The sequence below is a fragment of the Puma concolor genome, chromosome C1, assembly GCF_028749965.1.
Source record: "Puma concolor isolate L17-30 chromosome C1, mPumCon1.1.hap2, whole genome shotgun sequence".
NCBI lineage: Eukaryota > Metazoa > Chordata > Mammalia > Carnivora > Felidae > Puma > Puma concolor.
The window spans coordinates 202,356,686-202,378,183 of record NC_141674.1 but is presented as its reverse complement, the minus strand read 5'-3'; the positions used below and the strand labels follow the sequence as shown (position 1 = coordinate 202,378,183).

Genomic DNA, 21,498 nt, shown 5'->3' with positions numbered 1-21,498 from the left:
TTTCTTAGGCACTACAATCTCCAAACTCAAGGTCGCAAGCAAGGGAAGCAAAAATGCCTTCGATGGGTCAGCTGGCACAATTCTCAATGGAGTCCCACTTGATCCATGCATCCTGACCATGGGGGTGGGAAGCATCATATACTGTGTCTTTTAGGATGGTATCTAGCTTCATAATGAGTTAACCCCCAGCTGGTTCCATAGCTAAGCCTTTGGCAGACCTAAGCCTATTAAGCAAGCTGTCTCTGGATAACGGGGTGTATGGTAAAAATTATTTCCGTAAGTATGAGCCAGTTGGTGTAATTTCTTCACTTCCTTCTCTGTCATACTGTATGGGATACAGTGATGGATAAGGCATTCTGCCAAGTCCACGAAGGGTGATGCTAGCAGACCTACTGTAGGCAACAAAGAAAAATCTTAATATATAACATAAGAGGCAACAAAATCCTCGCCCATAATACACGTCTTCCCTAAGAAGACAAATGGCTGACTTGGAAGGTATTTAACGTCATCACTTGCTAAATGGTACCTTTAAGGAATGGGGCCATATTAGGACTTAGCACTGGCCTCCCTTGTCGCAGTTTGCCACTCAGCAGAGGCAACAGCCAGGTCACTGTTGGCCAGGGGAGGTCTATCCTTTTGAGCTCATATGCAGGCTCAATCTCTGCTATCATGATTGTTTTGTTCCGGTGCCTACTGAACAAGCACCAAGGTAGTGGCTGGGGAAAACAGATGACAGACAACCACAGAAAGCGTTCTTATTTATCTAGCTAGTGAGAGCAATATGCATAGTAGATATTTTCTGGTGGGCATTTACATGGGATAAAACATCATCAACTCTATTCATTCTAAAAATTCTATCAGCATATCTTTACCTTTAACTAACATCCTTGTCACCAATCTTTGATTCCTGTTCTTCCCACCTCTCTGACTAGCTGGCCATTGTCTAAGCCCACTGCCTGGAGAAAGAAAAGACTCTGGAACAGGTTTAAGTTGTGGCCCAAATTGTTCTGCTTAGTCTCTATGACCTAGCAAATCCAAAGATTCCATTTGAGAATAGAACGCTACTGCACACAGCTGATTCTATCTATATCTATATCTATATCTATATCTATATCTATATCTATATCTATATCTATATCTATATCTATATCTATATCTATATCTATATCTATCTCTGGATCTATATCTATATCTCTATATCTGTATCTATGTAAACATCAAGTTTATAATGGGTAGTTTCAGTTGCACAGAATTATCTATGATGTATTTTCAGGCATTCTGCCAGGGCCCACTAGCAAACAAGAGACACCTTTCAAATGGATAATTGATGTTAACAGAAGTCACTAATCCCAAACCTCCAGTGTACTATGATTCTTCTTTTGGAGCATCATAAAACATCTCTTCCACTGATACTTCCAGTCTATTCGAATTTGATAGGTCATAGACTAAGTAACAAAGTGACGTGGACCTGCCCCAAAGTCCTTTCTTTCTCCACTCTCTCTCAAAACCGATAGCCTTACAGGATGCTCCACAAACGGGACAGAGAAGCACATCTAAACGTGTTTTGCCTCTGAAATCCAAAGAGATCCAACATTATGCCCCTCTCAGTTGGGGATGTCTAAGGCGAAGAAATTTGTCTATCACTTCAGAAACAATTTGTCTATCACTTCAGAAACTATTCCAAAGATGACCTACATCACTATATACATGTCTTCTAAGCCATATAAGGATCACAGTACATCCTGACCTCTCAGTCCAATTATTGTGTCATTAGTGTAATGGATCAACATGATCAAGATTCTGCAGGATTAGGACAGAGAACATGTGACTTGATAACTCTGAAGTAAAACAATAAAAGTATACTGCCATCCATGTAACATGATGGCAAACTAATTTTGATTACATTGCTGATAGGCATGATGGGAAAACATCAGCTAGGTTAACAGCAGTATGTCAGGGCCAGACATGTTGATTTTCTCCAATATAGAACTGCATTCAGAATCATAACTGAAATTGGTTATGATAATGAGACCATTGCTTGTGACAATTTCAGTTGTTTGGTGGTAACATTAATCTGTGATTCCCCGGGGATTCTTTATTTTACTATCTTGGTGTTATGTGTTGAGGGCAGGGAGAAAGCAAAATTTCTAAAGGTTTATAGCATTTGACAATTTCCAAACCTAATAGCCCTTCCTCCACTGGCCAAGGGACAGTTGAAAAGACTTCACCGTTTACTAAGTCTATCTAGTCCCATACTACATCCTGAGAAGGGGGTAAAAACCACAGAATGGAGTCATCATTCCATTACCCACTGACCACTCAATCCAAGACATGATCTATCATCGGACCTCCAAAAGCTCCTTCTCTGACGGTGGCCAATGTTGTAGTGCTCTTCCAGGAGTTGTGATTTGCAAGGTGGTTTGAAAGACAGAATTCCAATGTTACTTTCAAATTAGATGGTTTAGGAGGAACACAATTCAAATGACAATTGAAGTTTGATGTTAAAGACACCTTCCCTCCTAAAATTATAGCCAATCTGATTCCCTTTTGGAGTTTTGCTGTTGTGTGGTCTTGGTGAGACTGTCTACTAAGGTGCTAGGGGATGGAAATATAACCCCAATTAGGCCAATTAGATGCTTTCTTCAGGTTTTTCACTCCTAAATACTGTCAAAAAGACAAAACACAGATCTGATCCTCCCACAGGGGACTCCTTAAAGGGATGGTTTCTCAGCATCTCCCATTGATAACTGAAGAAAAGATGCCCTGGTTTCTTTCCCTTACAAACTTGGGCCTTTTTCTTCTATCCTGACGCACTCTATTATCCTCCAGTAATCTCTCTTCTGCTTCCATTAGCCTGAGTCAGTCTGGATGCACACATCTAAAGAACTCTAGCTGAAACAAGTGGGAATTGGGGCAGCCCCGTGATCCTGACAGCAGGGAGCCCATGAACTTTTCTAGAAGCTTAGTGCTTTGCCTTAGTGTTAACTCAGCTCCTGTATCATTTGACTCAAACCCTCTGAAGAGAGTTGACTGGTTCCATTTACTCTATCGGTTGTCCATCCCTTTTCCCACAGTGGTTGGGGCAATCCTTTTATGGTTCTTACGCAAATGCAGTCACTCCTGAACTTGTTTTCCCCACAGGCTGGAGTAAGCTGACAAGTGACTAAGTCATCTACAATTAGACTAAAATACCCATGGAAAGCACCTGGAAAAGATATTGCTGGAAACTTATCACAAATGTGCTACAACTTAAACCATGACAAGTTCACAGGGACACCATATGTGGATTGAAGACAAAAGAGCAAAATAAACCCTCCCCCTACAGAGAATATCACAAGAGCCTCCAAAAATTTAACCATAAGAGTGCTCCATATTACTGGCATGTCACGTGGCCATGTACACATCACAGGGGCATACGTGCACGCACACAGTGTGACACTGGCTTCCTATTTTCAAAGGTCTTGTTTTAGTCCCCTCTTTCCTCCTGAACCAAAACTGGACATTAGAAGAGATTCCTCAGGGGCGCCTGGGTGGCTCAGTTGGTTGAGCATCTGACTTCAGCTCAGGTTATGATTTCACAGTTTGTGGGTTCGAGCCCCGCATCGGGCTCTGTGCTGACAGCTCAGGGCCTGGAGCCTGCTTCCGATTCTGTGTCTCCCTCTCTCTGTTCCTCCCCTGCTCGTGCTTTCTCTCTCAAAAATAAATAAACTAAAAATTTTTTTTTAAAAAAAGAAGAGATTCCTCGGCCTGAACCTCACATCTTAACTCTTCTAACACAGGCAGTTTCCCTCTGGCCTCTGCCCTGACACCCTCACTCAAATAGCACCAGTGTCCCAAGGACTCCTCTCCAAGATCTGGGGCCCCACCTACCCTGGGTTCCTGGACCTTAACATGGACAGTATCTGGAACCAAAATTACCTCATTTGTTGTTTGAAGGAAATGCCATTAGATCGATTTTACAGATGAGGAAACAAGTTCAAAAAAGGGGTAAACTTGCCTAAGGTCACTACCTAATAAGAAATATAAACTACTTCTGACCCTAGTCCATGTTCTTAACCACTAAGCTATATGGACTTTCTTCTTTTTAGCCTTTCTAGTTGTTTCCAAATAAAATTTAGAAACATTTTGTAGAGCTCTTTAGAAAAATTCACTTTGACTGGAATTGCCATACACATATGCACACAGACATGTACTCACTACATGTAACTTTGAAACACTCTTGGTTTTCCACACCAATAAGTTTTAAGTGTAATGAGGCACGTTGTTTCACCCCTGCTAGTGAGCAGGGTCACTGGCAATCCGGTCTCTTCCCTATTTCAGGGAATGGTTAATACACGCTGATTTAATGGTCTCCACCCTCTAACTAACCACCGCCCCCCCTCCCTCCCAGCTTCTGCATTGGCTGAACCACAAGAATATCTGTGGGTCTTCCCCGTGTCAGGCGTACTACCCCCCGTCCTGACACTGCTCTCAGGGCTCTCTGACCTACAGGGTTGACCATGGCACATGCATTTGACCCAACTTGTTTTGACTGATACATCCCAGAACACATAAATCAGTTTCCCTGCCCTGTTTTCAGTTTTGGCCCTAAGTGCTATCAACTACAAAATGGCTTTTGGTTTTCCTAAGACTGTAAATACGGAAAAACTTCTAACTTTGTATGGACAGCTAGGTTCTGGTTTCTACATTTCAAAACTGCTGCTGATATTATTCCCAATCGTAGCTGGGCCCTCCTAAAATCTGTTCTCAGCCCCAGATCTCAGCCCCAGGATTTGGTCTCTAGGCCTATTCTTAAGTAGTTCCCATCCCTCATCTGTAAGCCCAAAACAAAACTTTCAATTAGATGTGCTATTTTGGCTTTCTGGCTACCTGTGCATTTATCACAGAACACAAAAATATTTACGATACGAGTTAGCCTGTAAGTTTAGTGAGGAACACCTGCCTTATTCACCTTTACATCCTGATGCAGGCTAACGACTTGAAATCAGTTCTTGCATATTGGGGCAGCCCGGACTGGGGGTCCTGCGCTGAGATGTTTCAAAGCCTTATGAAAAACGTTTGGGTCACTCAAGACGTCCTACTATACCCAAATTTACCAGGAGACATAGTTAGGTATGGGGGTGATGGGCCTCATCATATATAAAATCAGGATTGCTGATAAAAGAAGTAAAGCTCTGGAAGCGTCCAGTCCTGCCCCTGCTCACGGTAATCATTTACCGGTTTACTTGGAGTATACACCAGATGCAGTGTCAGTCTGGTTGTAAGTTTCAGCAAGCTGCTAGATGGGAACATGGAGCATCGCTGTATGTTCGCGGACATCGTGCACTTGTACACAGAGGTGTCATTTCGTGGCGTGAATCAATGCAATAATGTGAGGTACAAACCCATAGATCAAAAGTTCTGAAAGAGAGCCAGGGAGTAGAGATGCTCTGTTAAGAGTAAAATGAAGGTGGAGATCTTTAATCTATGAAGAGGCAGATTAAGAAGAAACATACTTTTGAGCTCATAAGCCAGTGTAATCAAGTGGGAAAAACATGGACTAAGAAGTCAGAAACCTAATTTTCAGCCCTACCTCCGCCACCTACTGTAACCTTATCAAACTATTTCCTTATCCACAAAATATATACTATTTCAACAGCCTCCTAACTGGCCTCTATGTCCCCAATCTACTCTTCAACTATCATAAAAACCATGTTAAAAGTAATAAAAAAGTTCCAGGATTATCAACTCTGTAGCCAGCAAAGCGAGTGTTCAAATCCCAGCTCCACCATTTACAAGTTACGTAACTTTCTCATGTGTAAATGGGGATATTACCTACTTTTCCTAAAGTTGTCGTGGGATTAAATGATACACAGTACCTAAGACTACTCAAGCCTGACAAATGTTAAACATTACCTCACTGCTTACAAAATTCTAATGGTTCTCTATTACGTCCAGAATCACATCCAAATTCCCAAAGTAACAACACAGAAAGTCTTCAAATGAGATCCTGAATCAGCAGCCCGAGCTCCCATCACCTACTCCATTCTGCTACCAGGAGTTGTTCAGGAAACTGAAGCACAGGTTAAGTAACCTAGATCACATAACTACCCGAGCAATTTGGCTGAGTATGGTGCCTATTAACCCCAGGCACCTCACGTTTGTTCAACTCCCTACGATGCAAAATCAGGGGATTCTGAAGACCTGTGCCAAACGTTTCCAGGAGGTCTAAAAATCCTCATTTATCAATCTTGGTCCTATCTGTACTGGCCCAGAGTACTCCGTTTCAGAATACAAAATCACCTCAGTTATAGGCACCATTGTCACAAAAATGAGAGCCACACATTTACTCATCAAATACTTAAGCCTGCTACGTGCAAGAAATTATACTAGGTACCGGGGATACAATACTGAACAAAACTGTTGGGGGCAACAGTAACACAAACCTATAGTTAGCGCTATGGGTCTAACAGGGGCTTGACACAAGTGCATTATTGCCGAGGTAACATTCGTGCCAGAGCCAATGCTGAAGTGGAGGGAAAAAAATCTGTGCACAGGTGTTACAGAGAACTTAAGATATTTAGTAATGTGCCAAAGAGAGTTAAGGGCAGTCCATGAAGATCCACAAAGATTTGTACTCTGTCCAAGGACAGAGGGAATCCGTATTTTTATCACATCAGATTTGGGTTCCCAAAGAATCAGTCTTTGAAGTGTACACAGACATACCTATTAGGAGGCAAAGGAATCCTTACCACACATGGCAGCTTAGACAGGGCTGAGAAAAGGCAAACTGGCAAAACTGGCAGAGAACTACATAATTCTCGAGTAAAGGGGAAAAAAGGTTACATCATAACCATGACCTATTCACAACTCTTGAATTCCTCTATGGAACTTCATTGTTTATTAGTGAGACAGACCATCTGGATCAGCTTGAGTGCTTCAATCCTGTCAATCCTCTATGCAAACTGAAAAATGGAGAATGGTGTGGAATTTTGCAAAATTTGCTCTAAAATTGTTCCGTGTTATTTTCTGCAGATGCTGATACAATGTGTGGTAAGACAAAACACCCAGAAGTCAGGAGGCAATACATACCATCCTATCTTTAGAAACAAAACAAAACAAAAGAACTGATCTAAACACAAAAGTCTGCACAACTTGAACTAATGTACCTCAAAGAAGTTGAACTGGCAAGGATACACGCATAGAAAGCGAAGATGCATACCTAATCTCTAAGGCTCATATTTTTGTCACATGTCATCTGACTACAGAAAAATGCGCTATGATGATAACCCACCTCAGCACCCTTTTCCAAGAAAATTAGGATTTTTAATTTCCAAGTCTTCTGAGAAAGCAAAATTAATGCAACACTAATTGGAACATCTAATTAATAAATTTAACAATACACCAAAGTAATTTTGTTATATAAATTAACCCATTTATTATAGGCTAGCAATGTTTCAAATGGTGAAGCTTCTACTGGTCTTTCAACTCCTTCAGTCTTCTGATGGCCGACTTTACTGTGACAGCAGAAGTGGTGCTGGAAAGAAAAACAGAAGTTGGTTCCAACACAGCTACACTAACATGTGAAATGGCATATGAGTAAATCCTGCCTTTTAACAGTTCAATCTTAACGACGATGGCATCCTTGAACAATGAGTCTTGTCTTCAGGCTCTTGCAGGATTAGACAGGCAATTTAATTTCATGCATCTCATTTATCAAGCAGCACAAAAAAGGAACAGGGAGGAATGAATGGTTGCAAGAGGCTGACCTAAACTCAGTAAAAGGGAATGGACAGAATGCCAGAAGAAACTAATAAACTGTTAAGATGGTATAATACATTAGAAATATCAAGAAAACAATGTCAAAATAGGTAGAATAGAATAAAGTATATTTTGGAAAGGCAGCTATTAAAATGACTACAAAAGTTACACCTAAAGATTCAGGAACTTTATCTGGAAAACCCATAACCATCACATACGGTGGGCACAGGAACTATATCATCACAACCAAGACAGCACCCTAGTCTCCACTTTCCTTCTTGCCCTCATAAAATCCCCACAAGACACATATATAAAAACTATCATTTCAACACTTTTCAGTATTTTACACTGCTGCAATTTTGCAATTTTTGCTTTTCATTTTTTAAGTAAGCTCCACGCCCAGCGCAGGGCTTGAAGTCAACAACCCTGAGATCAAGAGTCAGAAGCTTAACTGACTGAGCTACCTATGCACCCACACACCATTGTTTTAAATCAACATAAAGTTAAAACTTCAATTCTTTGGGGCGCCTGGGTGGCTCAGTCAGTTGACCGTCCGACTTCGGCTCAGGTCATGATCTCGCGGTTTGTGGGTTCAAGCCCTCCATAGGGCTCTGAGCTGACAGCTGAGCCTGAAGCCTGCTTCGGAATCTGTCTCTCTCTCTCTCTCTCTCTCAGAAATAAACATTAAAAAAAAAAATCGGTTCCTCAACCACACCAGTCTTATCATTTTATATGTAGGCGGCTAGTGTATTGACATCTCGCGTCTACGTACTGGTTAAAGGAAGAACACATCAGCCTTCAGGGAAGGCAATGCATTCCAAGATTAGAGGCCTTCGATGGCGGCTTCAATTCCCAGAAATGGATTAACTCGAATCCATTCAATCAATAACCAGCACAGACAGATATATCTCAGCAGTATCACGGGGCACTTGTCAGGGTCCAGCCAATTCTGTTTAGGACGGCAAAGGCGTAGTGGTGCAGGAGGCCTCGTGATTCCAGATACAGTGACGAGCTAAGTGACCTAATTTTTATAAAAACAGCTCGCATTACAAGTCAAGCTTCAGTATGCACCCAGTCTTGCTAATGGGCTTACAGTATCATAGCGCTCAGTGAGGACCCTTAGGACCCTATACAATTCTAAAGTCAGACTTTATTTCAGTAGTTTTGTTTCTATACCTTAAATAACTGAACATAATAAACCACAGCTCTCAAGGAGTCGTGGAAGACACAAAAGCACGCTCACTTTCTCAGTCTCCTAGAGAGTTAAAACTAGCCCATTCGGCCTCAAACCTGAATTCTGCCGTGACCCACACACTTGCAAATGCCACAAAGAAATGGACTCACTTGTAGGTCCAGGCACCACCCGCTACCGTTTTCATGCAGGAACCACAATGCCAGATCCCCACAGCTCGTCTTTTCATCTTGGTCTGTAAAACAGAATCAATTTTCCCTGTGAACCAATGACAAGTCTTTTATCTCGCACACATCCAGGTGTCTGATTTACATTAGGAAATCCAAGCTGATGCACTGTTATGAGATTACGTGTGTTTCTAATACCCTTAAATCCTCTAATTCAAAATTTGCATTTCTCATGGTGCCTTATGGCCAGTGATGTGACAGACCCCCTCCATCTCCTCCCAAAACAGTACTTCCGCACTCCACAAAATTTTACGGAACCCCAATAGACAAAACGGACACAATCATTTCCCCCAACGCAGGTCTGGAGTGGGCTGGGGCTCCGTGTCAAGTTTTACCCTTTGGTTCTCAAAAAGCATTTTGCAAAATCCACAGGTATCAACAATACCCTAACGTCCCGTAACTGATCAGCAAACGTCAGCATGCGCAAATCTAACTGCTCAGCAACTCAGAATCGGCACACGGTTTACAAACTTCCTTCACGAGAGGGCTCACTTCGGAAGAAAGCCTTCCCCTCCCTCCCCCCAGCATACACCGACCGCCTTACCTTGCCACAAAAGGAGCAAGTGTACTTGGCGTGCTGGCTTATTTCAATCTTCTTCACCATTTTCCTGAGGGAGGCACCATAACGGGTCCCGTATTTACCGACAATTCCGACCTTCTTGGTGCGTTTAGCCTATTAGGAATTGAGAGAGAAACCAACCATATTAGGACCCGGGACGGAGACCTTGCCCCCGCCAAACCCCTTTCCTCCAACCACCCAGCCTCCGCCTGTGACCTAGCTCCCCCTCATTCCATCCCTGCAAAACCAGGGCCCAGAGCGGGCCCGATGCTCCCACGGCACTCTGTTAACCCGGCCCGGAGAGGCCAGGCGCCACCAAGTCGCCCCCGCCCCTCCGCCCCGGTCGGCGTCCCAGCGGGCCGGCGAAGGCACGGAAGCCAAGGACGACGCGGGGCAGGGCGGGTAAGCAGAGGCCGAGCTAGAGCGAAGAAACCAAGAAAAGGTCAGATGCGGGCGGATAGAACTCCAGGCCTCAGCGGCACCAACACTCACCATGTCGCCGCACACTAGGCCCGAGCCCAGAGAGGAAGAGACTCACTGCGCAAGCGCGGTTTTAGGCGAGCGGGCGGAAGTGGCGAATGGGAGGCCCAGCTAGGAACTGAACTCTATGCTCCGGAGGTTTCCTCGCCCCGGAAGCCTCCCGGGGAGTGTGGCAAGACGTCTTCTCGCCGCCAGGGTTGCTCTGATTCGCAGATTGTGGCAACAAACGAAGCACGCTTCACACATCCACGTTATCTTACACGTATGTTACAAAGTTCTGCAAGGCAGGTACGATTTCCTCCATTGTACGGACAAGGGAAGGTTCCGATTTTAAGTGACTTGCTCGCTGGCATTTGGCTTACAGAAGTGCTTAAAGCTTATGATTCCAAGTCTTACTGCTTTCTGCGTTATACCTTCTAAAAATCGCGGGCCCCGTGCAGGTGGCTGGCAAAATGGGAAATAACGAGACTCCATTCTCAGAATTTCAGCCCAGCCAGGAGATGGTCATGGGACCACATTCACCAGTCATAAAATTGCAAACTGACGATAGCTCTGAAGGAGGTTTTTCCTATGATCCTTTTGAAATCAGAACAGTCGTTTTCTGCATTAGGATAAAGAGAGGATATCTTGTGTAATGGTTAGATACATAGGTCTGGGTTCAAAGCAGGACTCTGCTACTTAACCCTTGTGAGAACTCTTGACAAATTATTTTGCTTTTTCTTCGTCAGTTTCTTCAAGTGTACCATCTGGATAATTATAATACCTACCTTAGAAGTTGTTGTGAAGAGTCAGTGAATTAAATGCATGAAAAGTGTTTGCCACAGTGCCTACCACATACCAAACACTATACAGTTGTAACTATTACTATTATTATTCCAGGTGAAGAAACTAAGATTCAGAGAAGTTAAGTAACTTGCCCAAGGTCACATAGCAATAGGCAGTGACACTAGAACTCAAATCCAGGTCTGCCTGATCCTCCAGTCAGTTCTCTTAATTATTAGCATGTATCACTCCAAGTCATAATATTTAGTGCACTGAAAACTCATAACAGAAAATGTACTTAACTTGTAATTAGGTCTCTGGCACTTGGTCCAAACCAGACTCTGCGACTACCTTGTGGGATGACACTTTTGGTTAGCCACAGTCCCTACATGGCCTGGAGAACCACCTCCCTGCCTCTCAGCAGTGACCAACTCTACAATGAGGTACTGGACTTGATGATCTCCAAACTGGACACTGAGGCCCAGAGAGGTCATATGACTTGGCCAATAAAAGACTTCCAGATCAATGTTCTGTCTACTATATCACAAGCTTCAAGCTGTTTCCTTGGCTGCTTTTTCAATCCTATTTTCTGTTCAGGGGTCAACAACATCTGCTTTCTACTTTCCCTTAAAAATATGCGCATCTCTTTTTTCCTTAAGTTTTTTTTTTTTTTTTTTTTTTTTTTTTTAGCTTGGGCACAATGAAACTATTCTAGTCATGGCTACTGCTACCTGAGACCCACTGGGGGAATAGGATGTGCTCAAAATCTCCCCGTTCCACCACAGGCTCCATGTACCCTCTACCCCTTTAGGTGGAAGAATCTTGAGGGGCTGAGGGAGCAAGCCTCTCCTCCCTCAGGAGAGAAATGCACTGCATTTGGGGGATGATTTCTGGAAACCTCCACCAAAACTATGCCCTGCTTCTAGAAAACTATAAATTAAAGCAAAAATACATTCCTAGTGGTGCAATCAAATGGGACTGGTGGAAGAAGGGTTGAGAAACAAACACTGCAATGGTCTGTCTCTTCCTGTCTGTGCCTGCAGGCTGGCCCTGGGTAAGGTATAAGCAGGGCCAGCCTTGCCCGGGAGCGGCCCACACTGAGGTGAACCCTCCCGGGCTGGCTCGACAGCTTAGTTCAGATCATCATTTAGCAAACTGACCATCTTCCCACGCCATCCCCTGTGTAGCTGCCTAGACTCTGGCCTTCAGGGGGTCTGAGAGAGAGCAAGAGAAGACAGAATGCATGAGTAAGAATGCGATAGAGTGGCTGAAAATGAGACACTCCATAGTAGGAGGAAATTGTTCATGCCCAGAGCAATTTTGTTAAAACTGAACAACTCTCTTTAAATAGCAAGCTTGAGGGTGTACAAATAAGGCTGTCGTGAAATTAGGTCTAAGTGGCTTCAGAGAACTGTGCACAAAGTCTCAATTTGTCTTATCTGTGGGCTAATAAATCTCCATTCCCCTCAGACGACCATCAGGTGTAGAGATTAATATGTACCCATAAAAGTCTCAGTAAAAATCTCTGCTGAGTCACCCCTGCTCCTCAGGAACAATCAAAATTCACTCTGGCCTTTAGAAAAGGAAGTTAAAAGTTGCCTCTAGAGGAGAGTTCTTTTAGCCGTTGAGCCAACCAGTTCTCTTTGGGGCATATGGAACCTTTTATTCTTGAAAGAAATCTGGGGTTCAAGCATCATCCCCAGTTTATCTCATGCTGGAGACCAGAAGGGTTTATCCTGGAGTCCCAGGCTCCACGCTGTTCCTTCACTTCGTGTCTAAAGAGCTCTTGCTTGCCCTTCACTGAAGTGCCTGGTGGCCACGGACAAGATACAATTCTGCACACAATGTCAAGAGCCCTGTGGGTCAACCTCTACACCAGGCAGGGGATTCAGCAAGGGGAAGGTGAGCCCTGCCAAGGTCAAGTCCTTAACACCTAAAAAGAACCAGGTGTCCAAAATGGATTCAGCATGTGGATTCATTCCCTCCTCTCTTCTTTCCACAAACATCATCCTAGTTGTTTGCTTTTTTTTTTTTTTTTAATTTTTAAAGTAATCTCTACACTCAATATGGGGCTCAAACTCACAACCTTAAGATCAAGAGTTGCATGCTCCACGACTGAGCCAGCCCGGCACCCCTAGTTGTTTGTTTTTTGTTTTAAATGGACATTTCACGGGGCGTTGACACAGGTAATGCATCCATCAGGATGGGAGTTACTTGGCGCCTTTTAAAGAGATAAGGTCAATCAGTATGAAACAGTGGCCAAATATATTATGTGAAATGAGCCATTTTTAGTACGAAATGTTTGATACAATTTTTGTGAAAACAATTCTATGTATATTCATATATGCATAGGGAATAAATTACCAAAGGCTCTATCCCAAATTGTTTATATTGGTTACTACCTGTAGGAAGTAGGGCTAGGAATAGGAGGAAGGAGAGTGGAGGGCTTTCATTTTTTTACTTACATATTTTTAGATTAATTTTTATATCAAATTTATAACAGTGAAAAGGCAGTGCAGACACTGAATGAAGGGACAGTCTTTTCAATAAGTGATTTTGAGGGGCGTCTGACTGGCTCAGTTGGTTAAGCGTCTGACTCTTGGTTTCTGCTTGGGTCATGACCTCCACAGGTCATGACCTCCACGGTTCATGAGTTTGAGCTCTGCGTCAGGGCTCACGGTGCGGAGCCTGCTTGGGATTGTCTCTCTCCCTCTCTCTCTGCCCCTGCCCTGCTCGTGGGCTCTCTCTCTCTCAAAATAAATACATAAACTTAGAAGCAAAATATGACACCGAGAAACTGCATATTCATGTGGAAAAAAATTAATCCCGACCTTACCTTGCTCCCTGTACAAAAATAAACTGCAATTGGATTGTAGATCTAAGCATTAAGAGCAAAATAAATAAATAAATAAAGCTTCTAGAACATACTGTATTCACAACCTTGGGGTTATGGTTACATGAGGGTTTATTTTGTAATATTTTGTTAAGCTGTGAATTTATTTTACGAGCTCTTTTGTGTATATTTCACCCCAAAAGGGGGGGATTAAGAAGAAAGAGGAAGAGTCCGTGGCACTCAATAAATCATGTGAATGGGGGGGGGGGAGAATGTGGGGGCAGAGGGTGTTGTAAAACCAAGTAACTGTTGGCTGTCATAATATCCCAAATACTGTGACTCACAGGCTTCTCGGTGTTTTCTGCTGGATTAGGAATCCATTTCCTTCACTGGGACCTCACAGGAAAACACAAAACCAAAATAACACCTAGGTATGAGAGAGTACTCCAACAAACTCTCTTTAAGCTTCCGTGCCATTTGTTTTTAACTTTGTAATCCTGTGTTGGTAAGAAGTGAGAGGATAGGCTAGGAAATAAGGTTGGACCTCTTTCCATCCCTTTTATAGTTTAAAGTTGCTTTTATTTTGAGAGCGAGGGAGAGAACCCCAAACAGGCTCTGCACTGTCAGCCCAGAGCCCATCGTGGGGCTTGAACTCATGAACCGTGAGATCATGACCTGAGCCGAGATCAAGAGTAGGACACTTAATCGACTGAGCCAGCCAGATGCTCCTCCCTCTTACAGTTTAAATGTCACCTAAAAAGAGCTTCAGAAAGGTTCAGGATTCCAATAGACAAGAATGCACAGACAAGGCAAAACCTAAGAGTCAGCGGTGAGGGGAAGGCGCCGCCAGCTGGGTTTCTTAGCTCTCCCTCTGACCTAGAAAAAGCTCCGTGGGAAGCCAAGAAGGAAAAGACCCAATAATTCAAATACAAATGGATCAAGGCTCACAGGATCCCTCGCTCCCTCTAGTCTTCCTGATGCCAGCCTGGAGGCAGAAATTAACCAGGGTCACTCAGGGAATAATGGCCCTGGTGAGGGGAGGCAGAGCCTAACCCAGGGGGCCTAGGGGGCCCTGAGGGCACCACCGATGGCAGGGGTAGGAAGTGGGATGAGATGGGCCCAGATTTTTTTATTACAGCTGACATTTCCAGAAAACAACAGTGGATGGTGGCAGGTGTGTTTGGACTGAGCTGTGAAGCAAAGGAGGAAAAGGAATTAGTGTGGAAATCCTTCCTTGAACCCAAAGGCATCCAGTCTCCATGAGTAAGTCTAAGTGTCTTTTCTGAACCACACAGTAATGGCTGAACTGTCCTCAACAAAGTTTAGAGGCACCTTTGGGATGGTATAACTTAGAATATACAGGCTTCATGGTGTCAATAGAATTTGCTTTGGAGGGCCTCAGGGGCATCTCAGAGACAGTTCTTCTGCAGAGCGGCTGAAACGGAGATTTAACTAGGGGCTTCTAATGGAGGCTCAACAGGCCATATTTGTTAAGACGATGGAGAAATGGTGGTTTCAAACATGCACACCAAGTTGTAAGGACCAAGGGCAAACCTTCCCAATAGCAGGCATTGCTCGGACACCTTTTGCAGCATCTCGAGGGCCACCAGGCCACGAGGTGAACAAAACAGGGATTTATTAATTTAACAATGCTCAGGAATTCTAAACAACACTGCATATATATATACATATATCTATATCTATATATGTATATGTGTATCTGTATATGTATATATACACATATATAGATATATAGATATAGATATAGATATAGATACAGATATAGATATAGATATTTGGGACAAAGTTAGAGTAAACTTTAGATGGACCCAATACTTATCCTCTGTAAGCTTCCAACAGGTCACTGTCATTATTATAGAAAAATTGGTACAGCTAACAAAATTTAAAAATAAAACAGAGAGCTGGAAGTGAGATAGTAAAAGACCACTTCAAGTGGCCTAGATGAGAGCCCGGACAAGCATCCTCTCTCAGGCCTCTGACTCTGGATTTCTCTAGATAACACTGGGTCGTTCTTGTTTCAGGAAGTAAGGAGGAAACCAAAGGCCTAATTATCTGTGGAGATGTGGCACCACCACAGGGCTCTTCATGGCAGGAGAAGCCGGCGGAATGCAGCTAATCTCCACAGTCCTCAGAAAGACGGGAGAAGCAACTCAGGCCCCTTAGACACAGATGTTCGGGCTGGATTTCCTGAGGAGCTCTGACCCGGCAGAGAAGCTCACAGCCAGAGATCAACACAATAATTAATAGGAGGCTCAGTCATCAAATGCCAGGTTTGACCGAGGAAGGCAGAAAGTCAGTATCCTCCCCATTATTTCCCAAGGCCAGAGCCTTACACGGGATATGGCCCCACGGTCCCGATGGTACTGACAGGTCAGTATGCCTGACTGCCCCTGGACAGCAGTGAAGGGGCTTGGGCAGCTCTCAGAGCTCCCTCTCTCAATTGGAGCTGTCTAGAAGCCCAGGAAAGGGGTTGAAAGGCACAAGAAAGTGGTGCATTCCAGTTTCTAGTTTGAGCAGAGTTAGCTGGGAACCCACAGAGAGGCCAGCTCAGGTTCACAGCCAGGGCTGAGCCCCTCAGGAAGGGAGCCACTCGGTAAACTGCTCACAGACCCGCCAGAGCACCACTGAGGCTACGGCTGTATGAGCCGGGCCCCTGTCCTAGGGTGGGCTCTGGAGGGGGTGGGCTGGCGGGGGGGGGGGCGGTGGGGGGGAGGGGTACTGCCCTGCCACTCCCTAGCTGGGACTCCTTGGCTCGGTTTCTGCATCTGCACAATGAAAATATAACTACCTTCCTCCAAGATGGGGTTCACTGTGTCAAAACGTGTCGTGTTCGGCCCAGCGCCTGGCCCCTAGCCAACAGCACAGAAGCAAAAACCATCCAAGTCCAATGAACAAATGCACGCACAATCAAGCTGGAACACCTTAGGCATCTGGCATTGCTGCTAAGAAAATTGGGCTAACTCTAAACTTCACTTAAATCTGGCCCACTGTCCTTCAGTAATACTGATTAAAGCCCCAACTCCTTCCTTTTTGAAGCACTTTTTCTTAATATTTATTTATTTTTTTGAGAGAGAAAGAGCAAGCGAGCGAGAGCGTGTACAGGGGTTGGGGAGGGCAGAGAGAAATGGAGACAGAGAATCCAAAGCAGGCTCTGCACTATCAGCACAAAGCCAGACATGGGGCTCAAACCCACGAACTGTGAGATCATAACCTGAGCCGAGGTTGGACGTTCAACCAACTGAACCACCCGGCCACTCCTGAAACACTTAAAAAAAAAAAAGTTTGTTTATTTGAGAGAGACAGAGCACAAGCTGGGGAGGGGTAGAGAGTGGGGGTGGTGGGGGGCTAGTGGGAGGTGGGGACAAAGGATCCGAAGAGGGCTCTGTGCTGACAGTGGAGAGCCTGAGGTGGGGCTCAAACTCACGAACGGTGAGATCGTGACCTGAGCCGAAGTCAGATGCTTCACCGACTGAGCCCCCCAGGTGCCACTTAAACGCTTTTTAAAATCCCTTCCTGGACACCCATTTTCTTTGTCCCCCTCTTTGCTGCTTGGTCTCCTTTATCTTCTTCCCAACCCTAAATGTTGGAGTGCTCTGGAGTCAGTCAGATCTTTTTTCCTGAAGCCACCTTACCTGCTTGGTGGTCTCATCCAGCCCCAAGACTATAATAAACACTACTAAATCTGGTGAGGGCAGAATTCACAGCTCTTGTTGTAACTTTCCTCTGCTGGAGACTCAAATCCTACAGCCTACGGAACATCACCACTTGGATCTTGCCCCAAGTTGCGTTTTCCAGGAACACACAGAGTTTGGGGTACAGCGTATTTATTAGAGATCAGTGTCTGTGAAAGGAAGGGGAGGAAACAGTGTGGCCAGAAGGAGATGAACTGGAGCCTCAGACAGCCCAGTGCCCAGTGGGCAGTTCTGCAGCGAATACTACTAACCAGAGATGTCCAAGGGGCCCAGTGTTCATGCCCACCTTGTTCAGTCACCGATGCTGGGTGCCCTAGGAAGGGTGTAAGCTCAGACAAAGTGGCTTTCTGTGGACCAGCACCAATCGGAAGCTGTGGCCAGGTGCAGGCTAGTCGTGCTCCTTGGAGCTGGGCAGCAAGCTTCCCTCCTGGAAGGCGTCTCCATCTCAAACTCAACAAGTCCATGACCAAACCCTTGACTTTGCCCTGCCCCCCCACCCCGGCCTACCCTTCCCCATCTTTATCTCCGTCAGTGGCACAACAGCTTTGCACAGGCAAAATCCTAAGTCTAAGTACTGACTCCTCCTTCCTCCAATGCCTGTCCGTCAATCCAGCTCAAATTCTTTCAGCTCTACAGTCAAAATGTGTCCAACCCAAGCACTTCTCGCTTCCTTCACTCCTCTGCTCTGCGCGACACACCCCGCGTCGGCCGCCACAGTCCACCAGCCTCCTCTCAAACTCTTCCGTTGCCCGCTCTTCCTCAGCGATTTTCTATCCACAAACTGGAGGGATCTTTTAAAAACATAATCAGATCACCTCCTATCCCTGCTCAAAACCAGTCAGTGGTTTCACGTTCAAAATTAAATCCCGTTTCTTACCCGACACAGGGGCTCCACATCACTGGCCTCTGTCTGTCTCTACACTGACATCACCTATTACTCTGGCCACGTGAGACCCCTCACCACTTTCTAACCCTGTGCTGCCCAACACAGGAGATACCAGCCCCAAGTCCGCTGGAAATGAGCACTTGAAACGTGGCCAGTCCAGACTGGGATGGTGTCAAATACACACCCAGCCTTGAAGACTGAGCATTACAAAAAAAAGAAAAAAAGGTAATAGAAAGTTTCTCAGTTAAGGTTTTTTTTAAATTTTTTTTTTACATTTATTTTTAAGAGACAGAGCACAAGCGGGGGATGGGTAGACAGAGAAGGAGACACAGAATCCAAAGCAGGCTCCAGGCTCTGAGCTGTCAGCACAGAGCCTGACGCGGGGCTCGAACTCACAGACCGCGAGATCATGACCTGAGCCGAAGTCGGACGTTCAACCGACTAAGCCACCCAGGCGCCCCTCTCAGTAAGTTTTTAATAGTGATTATAAATGGTGAACTGACAATACTTCAAATATATCAAGTTAAAGAAAATATTACTAATTTGATCCTTCCTTATTTTTTAAAACACTTTCAGATAATTATAATCATGTCTGTGGCTTGTGTTATATTTCTACTGGGTTGTGCATCTCTAGACTAGGAGTTAGCAAACTGCTCCGAGGGCCAAGTCCGGCCCACCGCCTGCTTTCGTATGGCCTGTGGGCTAAGCACATCTTTTCATGTTTTTAAATGGCTAAAAATAAATCAAAAGAATAATAATTCATGGGGTGCCTGGGTGGCTCAGTTGGTTAAGCATCCGATTTCAGCTCAGGTCATGATCTCATGGTTCGTGGGATCGAGCCCCAAGTGGGGGTCCACACTGACAGTGAAGAGTCTGCTTGGAGTTCTTTCTCTCTCTCTCTCTGCCCCTTCCCCACTTGTGCTTTCTTTCTCTCTCAAAATAAGTAAACTTAAATAAAAAGAATAATTCATGACATATGAAAACCATATGAATTCAAATTTCAGTGCCCATGACAAAGTTTTACTGGAAGAAAGGCATAATCACTTGTTTCTGGATTACCTCTGGTTGTTCTGACCTAGAGCAGCACAGGTGAGTCATTCCAACGGAGACAACCTGGCCCATAAAGCCAGAACTATTCACTATCTATTTACAGAAAAAGCTTGTCAACTCCTGCTCTCTGCTCTTACCTCCTTACTTTTCTTTGTAGGATGTAGAACTATTACCCCTCCTGTGGTATCATCTCTGCAAAGACACGAACTTTCGTTTGGTGAGTTATTGCTGGCACCTAGAACGCTGCCGGGCACATAGTAGGTGCTCTATAAACACTTGGTGAATCGATACATTTAAAAATCCAGATTTCAGGGGTTGTGTGGGACACGGCTCGTTACTCAAAGAACATGAAGTATCACAACTACAGTCTGCTGTCTCTATTTCTCAGCCAGAAAAGCCAAGCTTAAGACCCAAGCAGATCCACACAGAAAGGCCAGAAAGAAAATGCTGACCGTTGGCCTGGTCACGCGCTGGGTTGAAGACAGACGCCAGCACTGCTGTTATGTCAAGAGGAACGCAAGCTTTAAAAACAAAACACTTTATTTTAATGAACTCCATGATTTTTAAATGCCTTCCCCCCCCCCCCTTACAGGGGAGAGGTAAAGCTGTCAAAATTATCAAAAAATTCAAATCTCCTTTTCTTCAGGGGGCTGTCCGTCAACGTGCTTTCGTCCAGCATGCCTCCCAGGTCCTGGAAACCACTTCCAGGGTCAAAGGATTCTGCAGCCTCCAGGAGCTCCCTGTCACTTCCGTCTTCCTCAAAGGACTTCTGGAAGAAGTCGTAGATCTGCTGCTGCTTTGGGTCCTTCATCAGAGAGAGGAAACAAGCGATGAGCAGAAGAGTGCGGGCTCCAGCACTGCCCCCACCCCCGCCACCACCCCCTCCTCTGGGAGGGAGACACAGAGGTGGGGGCTGCACGTTTTACGTCGTCCAGTGCCGCACGATGGCCGGTGCAGCCCCAGGTGGCCTTACCACCTGACATCTTTTCTTCTCTGCTACTCGTGGGGTAAAGGAAAAGAAAAAAAAAAGGAAAGAAGGAAAAGGAAGAAACGGTGTGAGAGCAACTGAAGAACGCACTCTCAAACTATAATATTTGTTGGAAACGTTTTCTGCCTTCTAGCTTTCCAAATGGGTATTGAAATTGCTCCCAAGCTCTCACTTCCCGCAAAGCCGTTCTCCACCAAGGGCTAATAGTTAAGTTGTAATTCAATGCCAAAGTAGTGTGCTCAGCCACGGCTTACCCCTAATTTTCAGAGTGATTAATAAAACAGACACATACTTGACACACCGATGAGCAGATTCCCACACTTGTTTCATACGCCCACCAACTCCACGGGTACGCAGTCGGCAACGACATGGTGTCACGTCATGCCCGGCAGTTACAACCACAGCGACAGGCTCGCGACAACAGCGACGGGCTGGCTGTTACCCCTCTGCTGTCCTCTCGCAAGTGTGAATTCCTGACCCTGACCGTGTTTCCATCCAGAGGGACATTTTCAGGATCTCCGCGGACATCACGGTCCCATTAAACTAAAGCTGTTTAAACCAAAACCATCTCTCCTCTCAATCCTACATCCTCCCACCAGCAGCTCTTTCCGAAAAGCCCAGTTTTCATGGTTCTCCACCATTTTTCTCATCTCCCTGGCTTGCGATCACCAGGGTGTCCCAACCATGAATGTCCTACGTCAAACTGGCAGCCAGTCTGCCTCTCCTGTCTGTTCCCTCCGTGATGCTCCACAGGCACACCCTTCACTCAGACCATGGCACTGGGCACCTGTACGGATTTGCAATGGCTCCCCTGTAGGCCTCTTCCCATTTCAATCCCTGGCAGGTCTCTGCCAGGCTGACTTCTGCCCCAGGCTGTCCTTGAACAGGATCTTCTTGTCACATCCTGGGGTCCCCGTGTCTACCTCACTGATGCTAAAGTAGCTTCCCTGGTTTTTCAGCCCCTTTCTAATCAGGTCTCAACCTAGCTGGCCTCTATTTCCTCACTGTTCCTTACCAAAAAGCCCTCGGCACTGGTGACGCTAAGTCCTTGAAACCTGATCAAAGAGC

The 21,498-nt window shown here is 45.1% G+C and overlaps 2 protein-coding genes, 1 long non-coding RNA gene and 1 pseudogene across 7 annotated transcripts in view; 2 read left to right on the top strand and 2 right to left on the bottom strand.

The window, feature by feature from the left end:
* The first annotated feature begins 5,032 nt into the window (after window positions 1-5,032).
* Window positions 5,033-5,264, top strand: LOC112866905 (ATP synthase F(0) complex subunit j, mitochondrial pseudogene; annotated as a pseudogene).
* Window positions 5,265-7,392: 2,128 nt separating this feature from the next.
* On the bottom strand, window positions 7,393-10,334 carry RPL37A (ribosomal protein L37a). Its single transcript, XM_025934770.2, has 4 exons — window positions 10,211-10,334; window positions 9,704-9,832; window positions 9,085-9,167; window positions 7,393-7,516 (listed from the first exon to the last, which is right to left on the bottom strand). The coding sequence occupies exons 1-4, from the start codon at window positions 10,211-10,213 to the stop codon at window positions 7,453-7,455; spliced, it is 279 nt and encodes a 92-aa protein (XP_025790555.1). The 5' UTR covers window positions 10,214-10,334; the 3' UTR covers window positions 7,393-7,452.
* LOC147578667 (uncharacterized) lies at window positions 10,238-20,726 on the top strand. 2 transcript variants are annotated; one of them, XR_015255540.1, is made up of 2 exons: window positions 10,238-10,486; window positions 19,600-20,726. It is a non-coding gene; the product is annotated as an uncharacterized LOC147578667 (long non-coding RNA). The 2 variants fall into 2 exon arrangements; XR_015255541.1 differs by lacking the exon at window positions 19,600-20,726 and adding an exon at window positions 11,299-11,486.
* Window positions 19,965-21,498, bottom strand: part of SMARCAL1 (SNF2 related chromatin remodeling annealing helicase 1) — a 54,647-nt gene continuing 53,113 nt past the window's right edge. For all 4 annotated transcript variants that reach the window (XM_086719583.1, XM_086719584.1, XM_086719582.1 and 1 more), the window contains one exon: window positions 19,965-20,247. In XM_086719583.1, the coding sequence (XP_086575709.1) occupies window positions 20,029-20,247 (219 nt within the window). In that variant the 3' untranslated portion in view covers window positions 19,965-20,028. The remainder of the gene's footprint in view (window positions 20,248-21,498) is intronic.

Bases quoted from the DNA above. Each gene is read 5' to 3' on its own strand.
- RPL37A (XM_025934770.2), bottom strand. The intron at 9,168-9,703 runs GTAAGGCGGTCG...TCTGTTTTACAG, and splicing joins CTTGCTCCTTTTGTGGCAAG to ACCAAGATGAAAAGACGAGC. The intron at 7,517-9,084 runs GTGAGTCCATTT...TTTTCTTTCCAG, and splicing joins GGTGGTGCCTGGACCTACAA to CACCACTTCTGCTGTCACAG.